This window comes from Spea bombifrons, chromosome 3 (assembly GCF_027358695.1).
Source record: "Spea bombifrons isolate aSpeBom1 chromosome 3, aSpeBom1.2.pri, whole genome shotgun sequence".
Classification (NCBI taxonomy): domain Eukaryota; kingdom Metazoa; phylum Chordata; class Amphibia; order Anura; family Pelobatidae; genus Spea; species Spea bombifrons.
In genome coordinates, this window is record NC_071089.1 from 54525996 (window position 1) to 54550421 (window position 24426).

The 24426-nt window shown below is 37.2% G+C and overlaps 1 protein-coding gene across 2 annotated transcripts; it reads left to right on the forward strand.

Annotated features, from left to right (window-relative positions):
• Window positions 1–1506: 1506 nt before the first annotated feature.
• TMEM181 (transmembrane protein 181) lies at window positions 1507–23376 on the forward strand. 2 transcript variants are annotated; one of them, XM_053460235.1, is made up of 17 exons: window positions 1507–1840; window positions 10875–10978; window positions 12170–12225; window positions 12673–12754; window positions 13544–13665; window positions 14246–14365; window positions 14975–15055; window positions 15429–15528; window positions 15668–15798; window positions 16691–16782; window positions 17594–17651; window positions 18051–18153; window positions 18477–18528; window positions 19521–19603; window positions 21001–21090; window positions 21752–21818; window positions 22468–23376. In XM_053460235.1, the coding sequence occupies exons 1-17, from the start codon at window positions 1710–1712 to the stop codon at window positions 22544–22546; spliced, it is 1551 nt and encodes a 516-aa protein (XP_053316210.1). In that variant the 5' UTR covers window positions 1507–1709; the 3' UTR covers window positions 22547–23376. The 2 variants fall into 2 exon arrangements, with proteins under 2 accessions (XP_053316210.1, XP_053316211.1); XM_053460236.1 differs by lacking the exon at window positions 1507–1840 and adding an exon at window positions 5013–5143.
• Window positions 23377–24426: the final 1050 nt, after the last annotated feature.

The window sequence follows — 24426 nt, forward strand, 5'->3', positions numbered from 1 at the left end:
AACTGTGGGGGGAATTATTCAAAAATGGAAGACATACAGGACCACTGATAATCTCCCTCGATCTGGGGCTCCACGCAAGATCTCTCCCCGTGGTGTTAAAATGATCACAAGAACGGTGAGCAAAAATCCCAGAACCACACAGGGGGACCTAGTGAATGACCTGCAGAGAGCTGGGACCAAAGTAACAAAGGCTACCATCAATTACACACTACGTGTCCCCCTGCTTAAGCCAGTACATGTCCGGGCCCGTCTGAAGTTTGCTAGAGAGCATTTGGATGATCCAGAAGAGGATTGGGTGAATGTCATATGGTCAGATGAAACCAAGGTAGAATTTTTTGGTAGAAACTCAACTCGTCGTGTTTGGAGGAGAAAGAATGCTGAGTTGCATCCAAAGAACACCATACCTACGATGAAGCATGGGGGTGGAAACATCATGCTTTGGGGCTGTTTTTCTGCAAAGGGATCAGGACGACTGATCCGTGTAAAGGAAAGAATGAATGGGGCCATGTATCGTGAGATTTTGAGTGAAAACCTCCTTCCATCAGCAAAGGCATTAAAGATGAAACGTGGCTGGGTCTTTCAGCATGACAATGATCCCAAACACAACGCCTGGGCAACGAAGGAGGTTCGTAAGAAGCATTTCAAGGTCCTGGAGTGGCCTAGCCAGCCTCCAGATCTCAACCCCATAGAAAACCTCTGGAGGGAGTTGAAAGCCTGTGTTGCCCAGCGACAGCCCCAAAACATCACTGCTCTAGAGGAGATCTGCATGGAGGAATGGTCCAAAATACCAGCAACAGTGTGTGAAAACCTTGTGAAGACTTACAGAAAACGTTTGACCTCTGTCATTGCCAACAAAGGGTATATAACAAAGTATTGATATGAACTTTTGTTATTGACCAAATACTTATTTTCCACCATAATTTGCAAATAAATTCTTTAAAAATCAGACAATGTGATTTATGGACTTTGTTGTCTCATTCTGTCTCTCATAGTTGAAGTGTACCTATGGTGAAAATTACAGGCCTCTCTCATCTTTGTAAGTGGGAGAACTTGCACAATTGGTGGCTGACTAAATACTTTTTTGCCCCACTGTATGTTGGCTGTAGTGTCATTTGAACTTATCCCTTTTCCACTGAAATGTGCAAAAATAATGTGGCTGGAAAATTATCTGAAACTGTGGACAGTTTTTTTTTTTTGAAAACTTGGACTGGCTGCAATCTACTTTGAGTGCTAAAGGCAATTATTTCTTGTGCGTTTTCAGAACAGCTCCATTTGCAGGTTAGCGATTAGCTTCGTGTTTACTTCTGCTGCAGGACAATTGTCTATTAAATCTATTATTATTATGTGTTTATTATTATTATAGAATTGTGACTATCTTATTGTGTCCTCTACCTGAGCATGGCTTCTCTGTTATCATTAACTCCTAAGTACAAGAAGATATTGCTGCCTTGCTATAGTAGAGTGCCTTAACCAACAATAGATAGATGGCAGCACTGATGTTGTGTGGGTGGCCTGCTCCTCCCTGCACAGAGAGGAAGCAGCTGGCTGGACCTAATTTCATCAAGCAGTGGGACTGGCAAAATAAGGAACAACGAGCAGCTAGGAAATGATGGAATGATAGTAAATGAATGGATGACACAGGTAGCAGAGATCACATTTGCCTTTCACTCTTCTTGTAAGATGATATATAGGAGGTGAAACTCAATACAATGGATCCTGATTATGCAGCATTTGAAAGCTCCCTGTGTAATGATTTTAAGGACTTCTGCAAGAAGCTCAGTGATGCTTACAGAGAATTGAAGGAGGATCTGACGCCCTACAAGGATGATCGATTTTACAGGTAATGTTACACATTTTATGGTTTGCACCATCTGATTGTAAAAAGGACCATCATATTTGTTTGCTAGCAAAATGAAATGAATATGCCTTTGTATTCTCAGTGTAAACAGCTTGTGTATATAAAAATGGAGATCAATATGGTAGCAATGAAAGAAAACATGGCAAGTTAATCACATGTACCCATATACTCACAGGCTAGAATAAAGATTCAATGTAATTTTATGCTTGCCTTCTATTACACGTTCCCTGTTTGTTCAAGAGAAGGTATTCATAAAGAAGGGGACGCATTTGGAAAGTGAGGTTTAGATATCCGCAAGCCTTTAAGGAAGAAAAAATGAGGTGCTCAGTTTTAAATAAAAAATATCTGCATTCTGGAGAATTTCTGTAGCTGTTAAACCAGGGCAAATCGACAAAGAGAGTAACACAGCGTGTTCTGCTTCTGCTCCAATGTCTGGAGCCAGGTTGGTAGTTGTATATGGTATCCTTTCGTATTGGCAAATAACGGTAATGTATTGTTGCCAACAGTGATTACAGAATTGTTATGGACTGTTAAAGGGGAAAACATAATTTTCTTTACAATAAATGTCTTTTTATGAGCAAAATATAGAGGCTGCATTTTGGGCCACTGCCTGCTTTAACACCACACAATTAAATTCTTCGGTCATAGACTCTTTTTAGGCAGAACATCAGGGTTTCATGATTAAGACCATACAGCTACATTATAAGGAGTCATGGTATGTGTCTAGTAGATGTCTAGGCTTAAAGCTAGAACAAATGATATACCATACATAGCTCTTGTTATGTGAGCAGGCCAGAAAAATTAATTTATGGACAAATATTTATAGGAAAGCAATACCACAACCAGAAATCTTGGAAATGTTTGCTATGCGTAGTAACAAGTGATTATTTAAGTCAAGCTTGGGGTTTAGATGCACCAAGGAAAGATGATTATTATTTATTGTTTTATATAGCGCCATCAAATTCTGTAGCGCTGTACAATGGGTAGACAGGACATGACAAGTAGTATGTAACATAACAAATTGACTAACAGAGACAACAGGTGAGGAGGGCCCTGCTCAAACGAGCTTACAGTCTAGAGGATGAGATGAGGCCTCTCCAACTTGGAAAAAACTCATTGATTGCTCTCCATTAATGCATGTAGAACAATATTATATTGGAACTTGAAACATTTGTTTCTAAAATATTCTGCTTACAATAAACTTACTAGTTACACAGATGCTGTTTAGAGGGTTGATCAGGAACTTTAACTCTTTAAAACCGCCATGAAATTCCAGGTTGTGATAAAAACATACCAGAAAAGCTGTCATGATGGCCTGGAACATCATGATTAAAGTACCGTATTTGCTCAATTATAAGACGATCCTGATTATAAGACGACCCCCCCAAAATATGAATATTAATTTAGGAAAAAAAGAAAAAGCCTGAATAGAAGACGACCCTATAGGAAAAAAGTTTTACCAGTAAATGTTAATTCATGTAAACTATGTGAACATTTTTTTTAATAAAAGCTATGATTGAGAAAAATATTTTGTTTTTAATTCCTTTTATTTTCTAACCTGCCCCCCCAGTTATGCACATCTGCCCCCAGGCTTGTCACTCTGCCCCATAAATGCCTTAAACCCCCTATATGCCACGGTGCCCCATGATATGCCTTTTAACCCTCTAAATGCCACTGTGCCCCATGATATGCCTTTTAACCCTCTAAATACCACTGTGCCCCATGATATGCCTTTTGACCCCCTATGTGCCACTCTCCTTCCAGAAATGCCTTATACCCCTATATGCCACTCTGGCATTTAGGGGGTTAAAAGGCATATTATGGGGCACTCTGCCTACAGAAATGCCTAATGCCCCCTATTTAACACCCCCCCCAAACAAAATCTTACCGGTGCGTCTGACTCCCGGTGTGTTGTCTGGGCAGCGTGTAGATGTCTATGCGATTCTCGTAGGCAACTTCCACTGCAGCAGGAAGGAGGTGCGGTTAGCAGCGGGGGTTGTCTGCGTCCATCGCATAGACCTTCCCCGGCTGTCAGAGAAAATTCCCCGGTGAGCGCTGCTGGGGATCTGGATCTTAGTCAGACCTATTTGAGGTCTGATTATAAGATGACCCCGATTATAAGACGAGGGGTATTTTTCAGAGCATTTGCATCTGAAAAAAAACTTGTCTTATAATCGAGCAAATATGGTAGCTACCCTATGGATCCCAGTGCAAGGGATTGTCCGTCAGTCACCCTCCCAACGCAAGGCTCTATTCCCCGGGAATGAGTGCTGCTGATTGGTCAGAGACCCAAGCAAGAACCCACTTTTTGTAAGCACTTACACATAAAACCCATGTATTATTGCAAAGTAAAGCAAAACAGAATTATAGGAATGAACTTGACCACACTGGCCTTGATTGCAGCAGCTTGGCCTCTTTAAAATCTTGGCCTGGTCTTTAAAAAGTTGCTTTAACCAATATTGGTATGGCCCACCCTGATCTCTGGATACTCCACCTCACGGAACTATAGCACAAATTTCTTATAACTGCACTAATAAGCATACTAGGAGCCTAAGCCTACCCGCTGATGTCACATGACAAACCCCCCCCCCCCCATACATTTAAACCAATTCAGTCTATACAGATCTAGGCTTAGGAATGGTGGTGGGCATCAGTAATAGCTACATATTAAATATATATATATATATATATATATATATATAATATATAAATATATATAATATATATATAGTATATGATATGTAGATACGTTAACATCATCTCCGCTGCAAATACAAAACTAAAATCCCATCAGCTTTCTCTGCACTGCTGCCCATCTCCTGTATGGCGGTCCATCCGCGTTCATCTACTTTTATATGACAGGAACCCTTATCTCTTGTTTGCATTAACGGCTGGCGTAAAATTAATTTTGAACGATTATAAACCGCATAACAGAAGAACTTTGAAACTAAGAACCTAATAATTGATGCAACATTTATCCTCGGGAAAATACAATAACGATCAATCTCAGAAAAAAATCATTTCTTTCTCTTCCAGAATCAAAGATGGCGGCAATTGCCGGCATTGTCACGTGACGATATCTCTATTCCTCGCTCGGGCATTACACGGGAGAGAATCGCTTCGTATATTGGTACTGGGAGTTTGCGCTGATGGGGCGTGTCCGTGACATATGCGGAAGTGGGTGGATCCATTGAGTAGTGGCTGTACCAGCCCCAGTGAGGTGGCAGGTCCAAAATCAACTCGTTTTTAGGGGACACGAATACGTCGGGTGCGCGCAATGGAGCCGTAAGTTTAGGGGTGTGCGGAGACGTCGGTAATTACGTCACGGGGATGACATAATTATTCTATAGTTATTACTGTGTTATTAGAAACAGGATGTGAAGTCCCATTCATGCATAGGGGGAATAATCTCCCGTATGCTCTAGGTAAAAGATGTCCAATGTATGTTTCGTGTAATGGGTTTGGCCATTTAAAGCATTTTCACTTTTGGCTTCCGGATATAGGCTATCCAGTTATCTAAATAAGTGCACTTCTTGGTGAGGAAGGTTTAAGAAAAGCACGGAGCTTATTAATACATTGTCACGTGATGCAATCATTTTGCCTGATTAAAAAAAAAAAATTGTACCTGGGTAAAGTATCGCGTGGCAGGATTTAACCTCTTCGTTGCCAAATGCCAACAAAAGTAATGCTGTTTTAGATTTTAGACTCTTGGCATATGTCTACAACTTAGTCTGAAGTATATAAAGAAACAATTACTATAATTGCCAGGAGTTTTCTTGAATGAAATAACACATCATTTAGCGCGTGATCCCTCGCCGTATTATCGATTCCCTTTGGTGCCTTGAGACGGCAATATGGGTTTGAAGGAGTCAGTCCCAGGTTGTGTTTGTATTTGAAGCATCCCCGAGGTATGTGACGATGGAAGCACAAGGAGAAGAAATACTGTCTGGCTGCATAAAAAAAAAATAACTGGTCTGAATGCTGCATGTTTTTATATGATGTGCTTTAGGCATAGATGCAGAAGGTTCACCCATCAGGCCCTATTCACGATGACACGGCCCGGTTAATGCACCACTCACCACAATACCATTACATCCCAATTTAAGGGACATATACGTTCCGCTCGGTCTGTCCTTTAGATTCCCCTTGTTTAAGGAGCTTGAGTGTTCAATTGTTTTTTTTTACCAGTACCTTGACATGACTGGGGTCCTAGAGCTACGGTTAATTGGCCCAGATCTCTCGGGTGTCTTGCTATAAACTTGGTTGGCCCTTACATTGTTAGGTGTAGCTTTTGTGATTCCATTAGATGTTCCTGGCCTGGACAGCAGGTATACCAGGGGACTGACAGAGTAAAAGAAAAGAGAATCCAGACGGTCATATAGAAGACTGACGTGATCAGATAGGAGATAACTAATTCTGGCCAAGTAAAAGAACAGGCACCCTTAGTGCCCCTGGGCCTGTTTCACTCATATTTCTTTTAAAGGGTTAATACATATATAATATTTAATAATAAAGGGATATTAAATATTATATAATCATTAAATGTTTTTGGCTTGAATGTCTGGTTGTGTACATTTCAGTATTAGCCTTGATTTCTATGGTGAACCAAAAATGTATCCATATACACGTCTTCTGTTGTCTGAGTTCATCTTCTACTGAGACAATGACACATGGTACTTTAGTGCCGTGTTTTTCATAAATTGAGTAGGTGCCGTTTTCTGAGCCGTAAAACATGCAGACTTGTTCTGTGCTGGAATATTGATGTGAGTGATTTTTAACTTCCAGCTTTCTGCATCATCTTGAATAGTGATATATTTTTGAAAATCATTGTGTTAATCATTACTGACATGGTGGTTTGTGCTTGGCGAGGTGTGCTACATGTTTCTGCAAAGAATTGTTATATAGTTTCTTTCCAGCACTCGGACACTTTCAAGACATAGTATTGAGCGGGTAAGGTCAACAAGGATGAATGATCATATTAACCCCTTAATGACAAAGCCCGTACATATACGTGCTCAAAATGCATTGTTTTCAATGGGTTTAGGGACCGCCCATTGTCCTTAAGGGGTTAAAAACTGTTAGAAGAAGGGATGCACGTTGGTGTCATTCTTAAAAGCCTTCCAGTGTTGAGTTGTTTTATAAGCTGGTTAGCAGACTTTGGACGGTGAATTTGAATACAGCATTTACTTTAAGGTTACAGGCGGCTGTGTCTAGAGTTTTCTGATGCACGCCACTCCATTGTGGTTATGTTATCGACCTGTAGATTGCGTTCTTGGTTCTTATCCTGGACCATGTGTGCTTTTTAACTAGGCGCTATAGTTTTAGAAACAAATAATGACTAAACTGCAAATTGTTGATTATGTGGCAATGTAAAGTAAGGTTTCTAAAATATGTGTAGAAAGATCAATGCGCTATTTGTCCCCGTATGTACATACAGAAAATGACCCCTTTAGGGCATATGATCCAGTGTGACGTTGGAGGTTGAAGCCTAGACTAGAGCCTTCTCCCACATATATTGAATAGGTACGGCGTAATTAGCTGAGATAACGGCAAGCTTAATTAATATGTAAAATGTGACGTGAAGTGTCCTATCAGAAAATCTTACTGGAGCTCCAGTTAAAGCATAAAGGAAGCCAATTTGCATGCACTACTCCCATGCACTGACAGCGCATAAGCAGGAAGTGTACCTAAAATAATTATCACATTTTGTCAAGCCATCTTCTTTGGCATATTCAACTTGCTTTAAAACTAGGCTCTCCACAAACTCTATAGGCTCATTAGAATCCAGAATGATGTGAAGAATCTCCATCCTTATAGTCATCTAAAAATCATTTCTTGGTGGTGGTCCTAGGAGCCGTCTTTTGTTTACCAAGCATTGTATCTGCAAAGTGGGAATAACTGATTCGGGTGGAAGCAATTCTGTCCAAAATAATTTCAAGAGCTGACATCCTTGCGAATGTTCGACAAATTTAGTTTGGATCTAGGAGTCAGTTTTTTTTTCACTGCTTTTTTTTTTCCTAGTGACCGGGGTTTGTTGAGCCTTACCATGGACCAACATACAATTACATACTCTAACACCATAGAGTAACAGATGCTAACATATTATTCTCACAAACACTAACACCTTACACTCATGCACACACACATGCTTACACCAATCACTTACACTAACACCATGTAACACTATATGCTGGCATACACACTCATGCTAATGCCATACTGTAACAAAAACAACACCATGTAGCACCACAAACACAAACTAACACCATACATATGTAAAGTTACACACTTTAACACTATGGGCATATACACCCTGAATCTGGCACTACAATACAGTAGATATGCTGTCTCCAGCACCATACTTACACACACACACTGACTCCAGCACCATACTTACACACACACTGACTCCAGCACCATACTTACACACACACTGACTCCAGCACCATACTTACACACACACTGACTCCAGCACCATACTTACACACACACTGACTCCAGCACCATACTTACACACACACTGACTCCAGCACCATACTTACACACACACACACACTGACTCTAGCACTCTACATATGCCCACAGACGCAGTGCACAATATATTTGCTTAAATATGCAGCAGGTTGGTGACAATATTTAGGCTTCACAAACTGGGTTAGTGCTACCCCTTGTGTCTGAGATATGGGTAGAAATAGTAATGTGCAATTGTAGCAAACCATGGATGTACCACATGTAAATCACACTGGCAAAACTGGAAGATAACTGTTCTAGGTTAAATGTGGTTTTCCTTTTTCAGGTGTGACTGTGTAAACCCAGCAGTGTTTCCAAACACAATAATTCAGGTTTTTCACTATACACTGGTCACACTAGATGAACCACATATTAGGGTAGATGACCTGGGGCTAGTTTTCAAAAAAAGCTGGTTCTATTAAAGGGTATGACTTGAAAGGACTCTAAGGAATGTGGTTATTAAAAACAACAGACAAGATACGACACTTAAAGGTCACCATGAATGCTTTTTGCATAATTAAATGTGACAATTAAAACTACCTATAGTTTGTGCTTTTCGGAAGGTGAGACCTGTGCTTCGTCAATAATCGGTAACTTATCGTTCAACAATAAATGAGAGAGGACATGAGGATGAGTAATCATGCAGATCTTGAGAAGTAAACTAAGACGCCACATGCACACAGAATGTTTTTATTACTGTAAAATGAAACGTTTTGGTAAAATGACAGATAAACTGTAATGCAGTAACTTTTAATTATACTGGAAAAAACAGGCTCTGTAACAGTTGGCGCCCCTTCATAATAAATGGTAAAGTAATTAAGATAAAATATATTATTTCACTACTGCTCCCCTACTCGCTTTTTAGGAAAGAAACCTACGTGCTTCACAATGGGGTTACTTGGATACATAGAATTTTAGGGCAAATAAGAACCATCTAGTCCTTGGTCTCTTCTTATATTCAGCCTGTAACACTTCTGCTGCGAGGCTATTCTGCTTTTCTACCACCTTCTTCGTAAAGTCAAATCAAATATAACAGGAGACTTGGAAGAAATCTCACTGATTTAACTATACATTATACTGGGCGTGCCAAGCTCTTTATGCATTGGGCTCTATTTAGAGGATAGAGCCCAGTTCTATGAAAAATGATGTGTATTAGGGACCCGGATTAATCTACTTCATGGTTCAATTGCATTTATTGTCCTTGTTTCATAATTTTAGAGATCCCTGACGTGTCAGATGGATACCGATAAAACACAATTTAAAAATATACATAAACAAATACAGTTATCCAAATATTTGGCTTACTCACAATATGCTGGTTTTGTTGAGCAAATAAAGGATGTCTTCTGCAGTTATACAGCAAAATTAGATATATCTTCAGATGAAGGAGCACCGATCAGGACTTTTTAGAAAAGATCTTCCCCTGATTTAAGATTATCTGTGTTGCCACATATACTGAAGACAGCCCATACAGTTTATGTATGTAACAAAAATACACTTTCAAATCCTTTTATTCTTAGGGTATATTATTTGGTGTTCTAGATTTCCTCCCTTTGTTCCCAGTATGTCAGCACCCAGCTGAGGACATTTTAATGTTACTTTGATCCAATAATACACCTCCAACAGGATATGGTGCACTTTGCGGATCATTACTGATTAGGCTTTCAGAAGGGTAACTGTATTGGGGCTCAGTTATTACCCATCATCAAGCATTTAAGACGGCTGCTCCCACTGAACATAAGGGTTGCTACTACATATACAGGGTCGGCCCTATAATGGGGCAGACTGGGGCAATTGCCCCAGGCGGCACTTTAGAAGGGGCGGCACTTTGCCGCCCCAAGCGTTTTTTTTTTTTTTTTGAAGCGGAGGAGAGAGAGAGGGGCACCGAGTAGTTTTCGCTTACCAGCTCGGCGCCCCTCTCTCTCTCTCCTCTGCGGCGAGTCTCCCTGTTCGGTCCCGGTGCCGGCTTGTAATGCAGAGCGCCGGAAGTGACGTCAATTTCCGGCGCTCAGCATTACAAGCCGGCACCGTGGCAGAGCAGGGAGACTCGCCGCAGGACTGTTTAAAGGTAAGTACCAGGGGGGGCGGGGGTAGATAATGGCATCGGCGAAGTTTAAAATGACGCCCCCCCCGGCGTCGGCGGGGGGGGGCGGCGTTTTAAACTTCGCCCCAGGCGGCGTTAAGTCTTCGGCCGGCCCTGTACATATATAGTATTAAATTGTAAACCCTATAAAAGAGGTTTATTTAGTGTATTGTATCAGGTGCCCAAATTCGGATAGGGAAGGAGATGAGTAAGGTTTACTTGCTGCAGGACCACCCACCCACCTACCTTATCCTTCTGGCCACCTTGTGGTTCTCAGCGTAAAGAAACATTAGAATTCGATTCAAAAGGTAAAATAAGCTTAAAGTCAATAGGAAGATGTTTGAGATAAAGTATCCTCAAATTAGGTCTACTGCATGTACCTCCACTATATGAGAGCTTAACATGATTTCTTGTGTGTTACAGGTTGGCCCCTATGCGACTGTACACCCTCTCGAAACGCCACTTTGTTCTGGTCTTTGTTGTCTTCTTCATCTGCTTTGGGTTGACAGTTTTTATCGGTGTTGCAGGTAAGAAACTTTTTAACAATGTTATATGGTTTGTGTTTTAAGGCTTAGAAATTATTTGCAAATAACTCATATGAGATTACAGAGTAAAAACATGTTTTCCTTTAAATTAAGCGATTTATTTAAGTTACGCCACAGCCATTGTTCTGCTTGGGCAATATATGTACTTACTATTAGAATTCGTTCTTGTCTATCAACATTCTTCAATAATTCACTCTCATACTTTCACACATATTTTTGTCTTCGTACTTTATCATGTTTTCTTAACTCAGCAGGGCACATATTTCTTTTTCTTTTAGTATAAACCTAATAAAACCTCAACCGTAAATGTAAATGATTTTGGAGTTTTTTTGAGATGCTCCATAAGCGCATATATATATATATATATATATATATATATATATATATATATATATATATATATATATATATATATATATATATATATATATATATATATATGCAGTGCATTAATGAAATCCTAGTTTAACATTACATTTTAACATTTAATAATTGATATGAAAATAATGTTTCATAAATCCTAAAACAAATTCTTGTGTGCAGTATTTCAAGTTATAACATTATCAACATTTTTTCACCAGGCTATCTTAGATATGCTTAAATTAAATCACCTGATATGCAGAATGATTACATATTGAAATAATCATTATTTTAGTTTTTGCGTTTAGTTTGTGATTTAAATTCATAGTTGAGAAACTACTCCAAAATGCCAAAAGTCTATTTTTTATGGGAAAATCTTATAATATACAAACTTTTAGAACTTAGGTTGTAGAAAGAGTTAAATTTACCGGTATTTACTTGATTCTAATAATAATAATCATTCTACACTGCAGAGTCCCTCCATACATTTTCAAGGGGGACACATGGAAATTTAACTTGGACCTCTCTGCTATCATTTGAATTAACATGCATATGGTGGCTGGAGTGTCCTTTCTATTGTGATGGAATGTACATAAATAATGTGGTTTAAAATTAATTGGTGACAGCTATTTTTTAATGATATTATTAACATGGATACATTGTTCTAAACATTATAAAGGGCATTTTAAGTGGTTATTCAGTCTTTAAGGGCAGTTGAAATTATGAGTTCAGAGATCTTTCATACAGCCTGAGCTATTAATGTTGTTGCTTGCTACTGAACTATTGTTATTGTGGTCCATTCTATTCTGTTAGGACCAAACATTATTGAATCTACAGCAGTTGGACCAACAGCAGGAAATGCGTCCAAGGTAAGGATGTTTTTGTTTGCATGACTTCTTAGCCATCATCCCGGGCCAAACATCAATAGGCTTTAAGAGGAGATTTCAGTAGATGACAAGCCTCTAAAAAACTCTACTAATGAATGAATGCTTTTACTTGAATATAAAAAGAAGGTATAAATAGCCAAGGGCTATTGTTTAGAATGGGAAAGAAGCATTATTTAAGTGATTTTGACCGTAGTATGATTGTTGCTGTCAGATTGGGCTGGTTCCAGCATCTCAAAAAAGGCAGCTTTGGCTTTTTGATTTTGCTATATTCCAGAGTGTGTGGAAACAGATTTTTGAAGAAAAAAAAAAGGATTTTGATTGATATGTACAGTCTTAGGCTTAATGGAATGTTGAAATATTCTATAAGCCACAATGGCTTTTTCTGTGGAATGCATTTTTTTTAACTCTTGTGTTTTCTGTTCTTCCAAGCATGATTTAAAATCTCCAGTCCTATCCACATATAATCAGCAACTATGGCTCACATGTCAAATACAACTGAACAAGGCTGATGGTAAGCTATTCACAATTTGACTGTTTCTTAAAGTAGAAAATATCGCCCACAAATGATAAATGTTTACATACTTAACAACATATACACTTGACGTGATTTGAGTCTGTCCTCACTGCAGAAAAGCATTTTGTATCATAATGTGGAGAAGACTGTAGCAGGCACTCCTGGAGAACCAGAATTAAGAAACATTTGCCCTTAATTTGATTTACCAATCAGCTCATCTAGTCTGCCCTTTTCACTAACCCTATCTATTCATTACATCAGTATTATGCATGTCCCAAGCGTTCTGGAAATCTTCTGCTGTATTTACCTGTGGATGTATATTCCAGATATCTACTGCCCTTTCTGTAGAGTAAAACATTTCAATTTCACATTACAATTCATCTTCAATATGCCATATGCCAGTTGTTTACCATTTGGTGGGTTTTGTCAAATCCCTAAAAGAACAAAGCTAGTGGAAACTCACAACTCGCTAGAAAGAAGAAGTGTACATGTACCCAATGTAATAGGAAGAACACTGCCAGGGCACAGAAAGAGCAATAACTTCTGATCATTTGTTAATGTTTATCTTGGTAGGCATATATATGGAACATTTAAGGGGATAGTAATGCTTTTTTTCTTTCTTTCTTTAATACTATGTTAAGGCCCAAACCGTCCCAGTACCAGAGTATTGTTTTGAGGTTTGACGCTTCCACCTTGCTCATTCCAAGACATTTAAAACAATGTTTTGGTATTAAGTAATTGTTTCGTTTTGTCTGTTTCTCATTTGTTATTCTTATCCTTGTACAGCTCTAAAAATCCAAACTAATATCACTATGACAGTGAAAATACGCGGCGTAACAACAGATGCCACTGTGACTTTTATCAATAACCAAGAACACATACGGCCCAGAACCATAAGCTGCGCGCAGGTATGTTTCACTTTGCCTTTGTGTGTAATAATAATATATTTTAATAATAACATAACAATAATAAAAATAATTCCACGTGTGCCAGTCATCATTGATAAAATTATGACATCTGTGTGAATGTTAGAAGTCTGCACTCTTTTTTTGCTGTTGATACATGAAAGCCACTGAACATTTGGAGTACATTTAAGGAGGAACCATCAATTCTATTTCTAATACTAATATATGACATGTTTACATTTTATTTATAAGTTAATTATTAATAGGAACATGTATGACATTTATATGTTGTGATGTATGTGGAAGCTGCCACATCCCTTTGGTAATTGTTGCTGTGTTCTCAGACACTCATTCCGGAGGCATGATGAGAATCAGCTTAGTCTTTTGCCAGAGCTTATGCACATCTATGTTCAGTCAAGGATTATTGGAAATTAATAAATATGTCTCTGTCGGAGCTGACAAAAATGATATATGGTTTTCAGTGCTGATTCAGTTATGACTTTCTCTGCGATAGCACTCTTTATGCGTTTATTTCTAAAGATGTCATTTGCGATGCTCATACTTTCTTTTTATTTTATTACAGAAATGTGATGAAATCATTGTGGCTCATATGGGCTACTTAAATTACACACAGTACACAGTCAATGTCAGCTTTGAAAATCTAAAGCTGTTAATGTACCCCATCACAGCCATAACCTTTACAGTAAGTATCCCCCTGTAACCTACTGTTTGTGTTAACACATATGTTTGATCAATGGACTGGTAAATTATGCTAAAACCTCTAGCACAATCTAAAAGAAATCACTTAAAGGATCAAAAAGCTTCAAACACAGTAAACCATGTGTCTCAATGCAGTTGGCATTTATACCTCTACTCTGACCCGAATCAACTGGTTATAAGACCCTCAAATACACCTCCTGTTTTACCCAAAAGCATTTTAGAAAATTAAAAATACTTTTCCTATAATATTAATCACTTTTATAATTAAATGTCATTTTTTTAAAAATCATTTTGATATTTTTCTCAAATCAAAATTCCATAATTTTTTTCATTAAAAAGTTTGCTAGTATATTTCTGGCTACATCTTCAGTAAAACGTCAGTCTCTTGAGGGTTAAGGGAGAAAACATCAGTGTTTACCCCATTCACGCCATTAAGTCAGTGGGTTTATTTTGCAACTTACTACAAATACAACCAGTTACCATAAAGCTAAGGACGAGGCAATCAAACACGCTTCTATCATATATCTGTGGCTGTTCTCATAAAGACTCTGCTACTAAGAACTCTTATTTACATGTATTTTTTTTCTTCTAGTGGAAAACCTACAACCCAACGTTTTCGCAAGTGGAAATCTGGTTTCGGTTTGTGTTTGTGGTGCTCACATTCATGGTGACGGTGAGTACAGTGAATTAAAAAAAAAAAATACACCAGTATGATGATGCCTTCTTTGAGAATTAATGAGGGACTTTAATATTTTTATTACCTTTTTACCACATTGGCATCTCTTTGCCTGTTATGCTGCTGTTTATATTTGTGATATGTTTGCACGAGATCACAAGTTTGATTTTAAGAACAAAGGCCTCAATATTGTAGTATAAGAAGGAACAACATGAGCATTGTACGGACAATGTATTGACTGCTAAGTGATAATGAGGTTGACTATGTCAAGGAACCAGTATGTGATTCCATCTTACATTCTCTGCACATATTTCAGACTGCCTAAAGCAGAATTAGCTGTGGATTAATGAACCCATTTCATTACTTGCAGTGCTTATTTGCACATTCCCTACGGAAGTTCTCTATGAGGGATTGGGGCATAGAGCAGAAGTGGATGTCTGTCCTTTTACCCCTGCTGCTCCTTTACAATGGTATGTAAGATGTGGGATATTATTTTAAAGTTTTTTTCCCCCCATAGAAATATGTTTTGTGGTTAACAACCTAGCAGTCTGTTAAACCTCTTATTGCAGTAGATTAACCTTTTTGTATTCTGTCTCTTCTCCCTGACAGACCCGTTCTTCCCTCTCACATTCTTAATGAACAGTTGGTTTCCTGGAATGTTGGATGACCTTTTCCAGTCACTCTTTCTCTGTGCGCTGCTGCTCTTCTGGTTATGTGTTTATCATGGAATTCGGGTGCAGGTAGGCAATATAATTTACATTGCTTATTTTCTACTCTATCAATTCTACTAAATGTAGAAATACAGAAGATTGTTGAACAGTGTTGCCTACCTCTTTATCATCTTTAGGTAGAACGCTATTGCATCAGATACAAAGGCGTTCTGCTGATTCCAACTAAAATAAATAAAACAGCTGTTGGTTACCTAAGTATGCGAGTTTCAGTAGAGCTGAGGTTATAACTGATATAGAATGAGGAAAATTAAATTCAGAGACAATGTAGCCCTTATGTCATAAAGATACATGCTAACCCATGACGACTGGAGGTGACCTATTTTCACATCTACTTGGGCAAAACTTTATTCAGACATTTGTACCTGGAAGGGGGTCCACTGAAATTTAGGAAGAGCTAAGAACATTGGAATCTGCTAATATAGCACTTTCCTGAATTCAGACCAAAACTACTGTACCTATGTGCCTACTCATATAAATGTGCTATGCCAAAGGTCAGTTGTATTAACTTGTGAGTTCTGTGGAAACCTACAAACTTGGGAAAGAACAAAAGTATTGCCAGTGCTCCTATTGACTTTAGTGATAACCCAACTTACATATTTGCAAAGTGTCTTGCTTATGTATGGACATTGTGCTTGGGTGCATAACCTGCTTCAGATGAAGGAGGTAGGGAGAAATAAAACAAGTGCTAAATATTGTAAATAGCACTGAAAGCTACACAAAATATCATATGTAGTCAGGGGTACAATGTCACTTTAGCTAAATATTTATGCCAGCCTCAGGATTTTCCAGAAATAGGGTATTTTTCATAAATTACATGACATTGATGATTACTTGGTATATTTTTGTTTAAAATGTTACTTATAAAATGCAGCATTATTAACGTTAAACCTTTTTTTTTCAGGGTGAGAGAAAATGCTTGCCGTTCTATCTACCCAAGCTGTTCATTGTTGGTCTGCTGTGGCTTGCTTCTGTGACCTTAGGAATATGGCAAACGTAAGCATTGTCTTTAAATTGCACATAGATTTTTCTCATGTTCTCCCCAAAAATGTAGAAAAGTCTTCTAAAAACAAAATAGAATAAAATAAATATTTTATGATGACGTTGTAACTGTGTGGTGTAGCAGAATCCTGTATGACTTGTATGTTAGGCCCATGAACTTGATTCTTCAAGCTATGCAAAGCCAATAGACAGGTTTGCAAAGGGGTGCAGCAGATGAAGAATAACTTGGGTGAAAAATATTGGACTGGTGGTAGCATTCTGGAAAGTAGATTGCAGTGGGGTAAAGTAATGTCAAAATGAATTCCAATAAAAGTGAGCAAGGAAACATAAACTGCATATGTGAGTAAACAAACAAACAAACAATATATATATATATATATATATATATATATATATATATATTATACACATTATATATGCAACATTAAAACAACCATAGACAAAGTCTACAACAAAATGGGGGAAAATTTGCTAACAATTCAAAGTTATTTAATTAAAGGAAATAGACAACAAACAGAAAAGTACTACATATTGAGTGTAGAATTGGGAGGCAATTACAATTGGTGTAATAAAAATAAAAAATATAATTTGGTAAGCAATTGGGTGGTGGCCTTTTTGTAATTACACTGCGGGTTTCATGATTTTAATTTGTAGTAGTGAAAATAAATATCTTATAACTAGTTATTGTGGAAACAAGCATATCATTTTTATTTTTGTTTCACATATTACATTAATGTTTATTTCCGTTGGAGCAGTCACAAGTCTTATGTCTTTGTAGTCTTGAAGTGCTTGTTTTTCTTTTCAGCGTTAATGAATTGCATGATCCAACTTACCAGTACAGAGTAGACACTGGCAATTTTGAGGTAAGTCATTTTTATACCTTGCCTCCAATGTATTAACTAATAAGAACAAATTAGGTTGGAGAAAATGTTTTTATTTTGTTAAAGCATATTATGGAGCCATTAGTTCTGCTTTACAATTAGAATAAGACACATATAAAATGAAAAACGAGACTATGGTCTGAGTCTTACGTCTTACTAGGCAGACTAGATGGGCAAAGTATTTCTTATTTGGTGTTGGATTAATATTAAAACCATTTGGCAACTCCCATTGCATTTCATGTAAAATGGTTCACTTACAGAACAAAGACCTGATATGTCATATTTAATACTTTTTTAATTCTTCATAAGCATATCTTATTTTACCGTAGCTACAAAAACAACCAGTAAGCTAATCGTTTGCATTATGTTTCATTGCTACAGGGGATGAAAATTTTCTTTTTGGTGGTAGCTGCTGTGTACGTCTTGTACCTACTGTTTTTAATGATACGGGCATGTACTGAAATTCGAAATATGCCATATGTTGGTAAGTAGCAGTTTCTTTTATTTTTTCAATCCATAGAACTAGTGTTTGCTTTAAAATGTATGGTGTCATAGAAAAATAAAGTGCTATGGATTCCCTATTAGTAGTATAATACATTTGCATAAAATAATATATATCCTCTAATATATATATTAGAGGAGATATATATATATATATATATATAAAATAAAACAATGGGGTCCTTGGTTGGATAAAATTGGCTTCTATGGGATTTTGATTAGAAAAACAAAATGAAAACATGTTCTTAAAAGTTTTTTTGTTTTTTTAAACTCTATCTTAACTTTTTTCTTGTTTTTTTTTTATAGATTTGAGGCTAAAATTTCTCACGGCTTTAACTTTTGTGGTGCTTATCATCAGGTATGTTTGTGATTGCCATTAAAGCATGTAGAACGTTACGTTTTGAATAGACACTAAATTACAAAGCATCCATAAATGGCTAGTGCAAATTGATTATGGAAGTGCTGGGCTAAAGAATGTCATACGTTACTAGTGGATATGAAAAGAATAAAGGTGGTAAAGAGCATCATTGAGACAAAGCAATCTTGACTGGATTTAAAATTTAAAGAAAATCTTAAGAAAATTATTCGTTCCATAGGCATTGTATTTCATTGCTTACATACTTAAATCAGGAAAGGGCTTTAAAAGTCACTTCCTCTCCATAACCTTAACTTGGAAAAATAATCCAGATCAGTACAATTTTTTTTATTTGACAGATTAGTCAAAATCACCGGTTCTGAGTTTAACAAGCTCTCGTTTTTAATATTATCATTGAGCAGTCATATGTACATTGAGCCTTTTCAAACAAAGAAGTGAAGTCTCCTGCATCATAGAAACTCTCATCCATGACCTTTCTCTGATATCTTGACATTTACTTTTGTGAAGTTGTTCTCTAACGATGCACAATACCTGTCAGTGGGCTTTCCCAGCCAAAGCCAGAGATTACCCAGCTCATTGTAGCATTAACTTTTTGCATTTGGATTAACTTCCTGTCACTGAAGCACCATTAAAGGAAACCTCTTGACATTGTGTTACTTTTGTGTGTTATATATCTGACTTCACTAGCACTAGGTGCCATATTTCTGGATGAGAATCCCAGAGGCACTTTGTGTGTCGATATAATGTATTTGCATGCGTGTATAAATTATATCGATATGCATCAAATTCAACATACTGCAACTACACGCTACTACTGGGACTCATTTTGTCCTAGGAGGGAGGAGGATTGTTTTGTAAAAGTTTATTGTAATGTCACTCTGGCTGTTCTGTGTGTTCATCATCATTATCACATTTATGAGAATGTATATATTTACTTTTCAATGTCTTTTTTTTTGTTTTTTTTTTTCCTTCAGCATTGTTATTCTTTACCTGAGGTTTGGAGCACAAGTTCTACAGGATAACTTTGTTGCAGAGCTGTCTACTCATTATCAGAATTATATCCTTTAACTAGTTACCTTTACGACGTCGTCGTCATTACGTGTCATCCCCACATGAATGCAAATCTTCTGGGTCTAGTCTGTGTTTTATGGCTTGTTTTCATAAATGCTCGTAAGGGGGTATATATCAAAACATATCAGTTTGTGAATCAAGAACTATACTGACTAAATGTGTATTTTTTGCTATCCCAGGCAGCACACTTGGTGACATAGGGGCATAGCTGGGTTAGAGAGGTTCCTCCGTAGCCGTGACCATCGGTCCTCTCTGGCAGTACTGACAGTCATCTCCTTGAAATGCAGGAATTCTTGCCAGTGCGGCAGTCCAGCATGTTTGCCATTAGATGGCAAATAACCCCACTCTGATTGTTTGCATCAGAGGGGGGTTATATATCAAACCTGCTTGCTCTACTGTCCATGAATACTTCACAAAAAAACTGTTTTGTTTTCTGTAGGTGGTCTGCCAATCTTGGTCACTGGCTACCAGGTGCACTGGACGTAGATATTGTCTTCCAAAAATGGCCGTTTAGTTAATTTTCTTCCCGTTCCAAAGATTGGAAATCTTTAGGTCATTTAGAACGTTTAGAGAGGGTTTACAGTCCTCCTTGCTGTTTCCATTGTGGTACGCGATTATTATTAAAGAAAGGGTTTTTTTTTTCCCTTCAGGTTTTCTCGATAGGAATACTGCCTTTTGGTTATTTGTGAGGGATTTCTATAAACCTTTGGCCTTAGCCAACCCTTAACTGAAGTCTCACCTGGTGGGCAAAGGTTGCCTGCACTTCTCTCAGTCAGCATGTACTTATCTTGTGTGTACTTCAACATTTGATATATCTTTAAAGAAACATCAGTCAACAGATAATGTATTTTATATAGGTATTATTTGCTTTATAAACACCCGTGTGCTATTTTTATGCGAGTCCTGACTTTTTTTTATGCATTGGATGTGCCAGTTACTTTTTTTACATGGCAGATTAATCACAGTACAATGCATACATTGGTGCAGTCATGTTGTTTCTATTTAGCCAAACCCAAGTACTCTACCATTTATGAATATATTCAAAGGAAAAAAAATGGTGTCATTTTTATTATGACTACCTCAGATTCTATGTTTCCAAAATAGTAAAAGCCAGTGGTTTCCAGCTCCAGGCTTTGAGAGCTACACGCAGACCACAGTTTAAGCGTGTGCGTGGGCAGCTCGATAATAAAAAAATAAATGACTTCTTTTCACAGAATTCCTGACATGTGTACAGCCTTAAATGCCTGGAATTGAAAACCATTGCTCTAAGCAATTATTGCGTGAACATTCTAACTGAAATGTGACCCTGTTATGGAAACCATTTCCAGTTGCATGCTACCACTATGGCCATGACTTGGTATTATTTCCTTTACTTGTTATCACCTGCGGAATTCTTATCCTTTTATGGCCTTCTGAATTTTTATCTTTACACGCTGGCCTTTGTGTACTCACCATCAAAAAATGCTCTTTATGGTAAGTGTGAGATCTGTATGTTTGATCCATCCTATTATGGAGCATGTGTGACCAAGAAAGTTGCATGCTCTTGGTACACATGCCTTTCTCTAATATTTGAATACAAGCACTCCAGTCCTATTTTATGTTAAAATTCATTTTGCATACCGCCGGTGCATTTTACTGCATGCAGATAGGTGGAAGAATTGGCTTAGTTGCTGAAGTCGTTAAATAAGACCCCTGTCTCATATCACTCTGCCAGCTGCCTCAACTAAAAGCAGACATCAGTATCAAAGAAGCACCAGCCACATATATGTGCTATATGAACACAGATGTTTTGCAAATATACATACAATTGACTGCTGCTTCTTTAATGGCAGTGTTTATATGGGAGTATCTTAGAGAGAATCATGGCTGGATACATCAGCTTTTTATTGACTAATGCAACATAGGAACAAAGTCAATGTGCTAACTGCCACTCTTTTTTTAAGATTATTATTATTATTATTATTAGATACATGACCATAAAACCTGCTACTGTGGTGTAGTGCACAGTTCTCTAACCTCTATCCGGTTTTCCTAGTTTTACCCCTCTTTCTTTTGTTACTGTTTCTGAATTTTGCTCGGTGTTATATAACCCTCAATATGAAATCATCGTTCTCTGTACTGTGTTTTCCCGCAGAGTCTCAGTTAAAGGATAATCCTGCCTTTTCAATGCTGAATGACTCGGATGACGATGTGATTTATGGGTAAGCCAAGTATACACGCTCAAGAACTGAGATAATGCACCTAGTATATGTTTTTAATTTACAGATATTAGCTATATTGGAGCTGCTTTTCACAGCACTTATGAATTGAATTACCTTTTTTACAACATATATTTGGATACTCTGATTCCTCTAGTAATTATTCACAATTACATATAGAGCCAGATCTACATACCTAATCCTACGTAGGTTTGTTATTTGTCCATTTTAAAACTTAGTTAATGGATAACATCAGAATATCCCGAGTTGTGTTTTTTGGATAGCTGGCCAGGTAGATGCTATCCAAACTGATACAAGCTGGCATCGGTTGTGTACATTGTGATACACAAGAAACTGGTTACGTTTTTACACTTGTGATTTGCTTTTGTAACTAAATAAAGTATGCAGACATATCTAAATTTACAAATAAATTAGAAAAAGGTAATTATCATTAGGATAAGTAATATAGAAAAGGGGCTAACCAATACATTTTTCTTCTGTTCTCATGTGGGTTTTGCAAGCACTGTGTATGCTCTCAACCACTTAATAACAAAAATGGCCACTGGGATCCGGAGCATCTCAGGTTTTATTGCAGTGGTAATTGCATTAACAATCTTACTCCAGTCTAATAAGTACCTTTTTTTGTTAACAGGAGCGACTATGAGGAAATGCCACTACAGAATGGACAAGCCATTAGAGCCAAATATAAAGAGGAGTCTGATAGTGATTAAGTTTTGTTTACCCACTTGGGATGATTGCCTTCAGGAATATCTCCCATGGATGGACTACACATTTTCATGGTACATCTGCTTATCATGGAAAGCTGCTCCTTCCATGCATTTCTTTTTTTTAATTTTATTGTTATTTTTGATGAATGAAGTTAAATAATGAAGGTGATGGTGAAGCTCCGTGATGGACCACAGGATGTGGGGGTGTGCTGCAGTTTACCATAAAGAAATTCAATTTGCATGACTTAACTGGCTTCAGTTCTTACCTGTAGATATTTTGTTAAATTGTTTTTACAGATGTCTTTGTTATTTGTCAGCCTGGTACTTGAAGGTATGCTCATCTAAATATAATTTGTTAACCTAAGACAAAGAAAAAGGCAGTGAAGGCAGTGAAGGACAGATGCAAGCACACTTGAAGCCTTACCAATCTATTCTAAAATCTCTTAGTTAACACTATAATAGGAAAAAGAGTGGGAAGTCTAGTAATCATTTGACGTTTCTAGTTTTATTATTCCAAAAGGCACCAACCACATTTTCTATAACCAAATTATGTACTATAGCCAACAATGCATATACCACATAGGAAAACGCTAGGTTTTGATTATTCCCAATTTTAAACATAACGTTAGACTTGTGTAAAATGTACGGTTCATGAACGTTACCCATTTGCATTGTAAAAAAAAATAATAAGAAGAAAAACATACTTATGAAGTTTTTTATTAAATGTATATTTTTGCAAAAACACTAGCAGCTCTGTTCATGTAATTTTTGGAGAGTATTTTTTTTTATTGTGTACTTTATGTCAAGAACAGAGCAATAAAATTCCAGTAAGAGATCTATGTCTTTTTTTCTTTTTACTTTCACATGTTGTAAGGGTTTCCTAGAAATGTTAAAGAAACACTCCAGTGAAGCCTGTTTGTATTCAAGTGCATTTCACTGGATGCTTGCATTTTTATTTTATATATATATATATATTCTTTTTTAATTTATTTTATTTAGAAGACAGAAAATTAGACTTTTGACTCTTCTCCCGTTTGTCTGAATCAGAGGTCCTTCACAGGTATAAGAGTTGAACTTCTTTGAAGTCTGTGGGAGTTCAACTCATGTATTTGCGAGTGGGCTACTCCTTTAACCTTCAAATGCGTCAGCTGAACCTCTGTTGATTTCAATAGGAGAACTGGAGTACATTTTTACTTTTTATTGGCAATCTTTGTATTAACTTTTGAAGCGCAGGTGTCTTGGTAATTTTTGTCTTTAGCAGTCAGATAATGACACGGCATTTTCTAATTCAGTCCTGAAATATTTGAAAGAAGAAATGACATTGCAGGAATATAGTTGTCATGATGTTGTTCTGTAAATGCTACAGTTTCTTTCATTCCTATAATGTTTCTGCAGTGCACAATTGCCTTGTATAGCACAACCATATGCTTTATAACTAGCAAAGTGCAAGGTAGGACACTCTGAAATATTTGATGTGTAAATATTTAATTCATCATGGTGCGTTTAGCATGGCAAAATACCTATTGCATCCTTTGTAATGCTAATTAAGAAAATGACGAATAAAAAGATGTATTTTAGTGAAGTTTTGGTCACCTCTGTTCTGAACGGTTTTCTCCAAAGATAAGTTTTAAATGCAGAATTAATTTTTAGTCACCACTACACGTCTTACAGGTGTGCTTGACATTTTATTGTTTTGAATTGAATTGATCTTTATCATTGTAGACACTGATTTTCTGCGTCATGATCGTATGTAAAATATTTGCTACTCAGGAATCACTGGAGCCAATATTTAGTTGACCAATTATAGTTTACCTTCTGTCAGAATGAAAAACTGTACGGCTTTTGTATTTTTTTTGTGATTTTTTTTTTATGCTGCTGTGTGT

Bases quoted from the DNA above. Each gene is read 5' to 3' on its own strand.
- TMEM181 (XM_053460235.1), top strand. From the start codon at position 1,710: ATGGATCCTGATTATGCAGCATTTGAAAGCTCCCTGTGTAATGATTTT. The intron at 13,666-14,245 runs GTATGTTTCACT...ATTTTATTACAG, and splicing joins GAACCATAAGCTGCGCGCAG to AAATGTGATGAAATCATTGT. The intron at 19,604-21,000 runs ATATCCTTTAAC...ACTTGTTATCAC, and splicing joins GTCTACTCATTATCAGAATT to CTGCGGAATTCTTATCCTTT.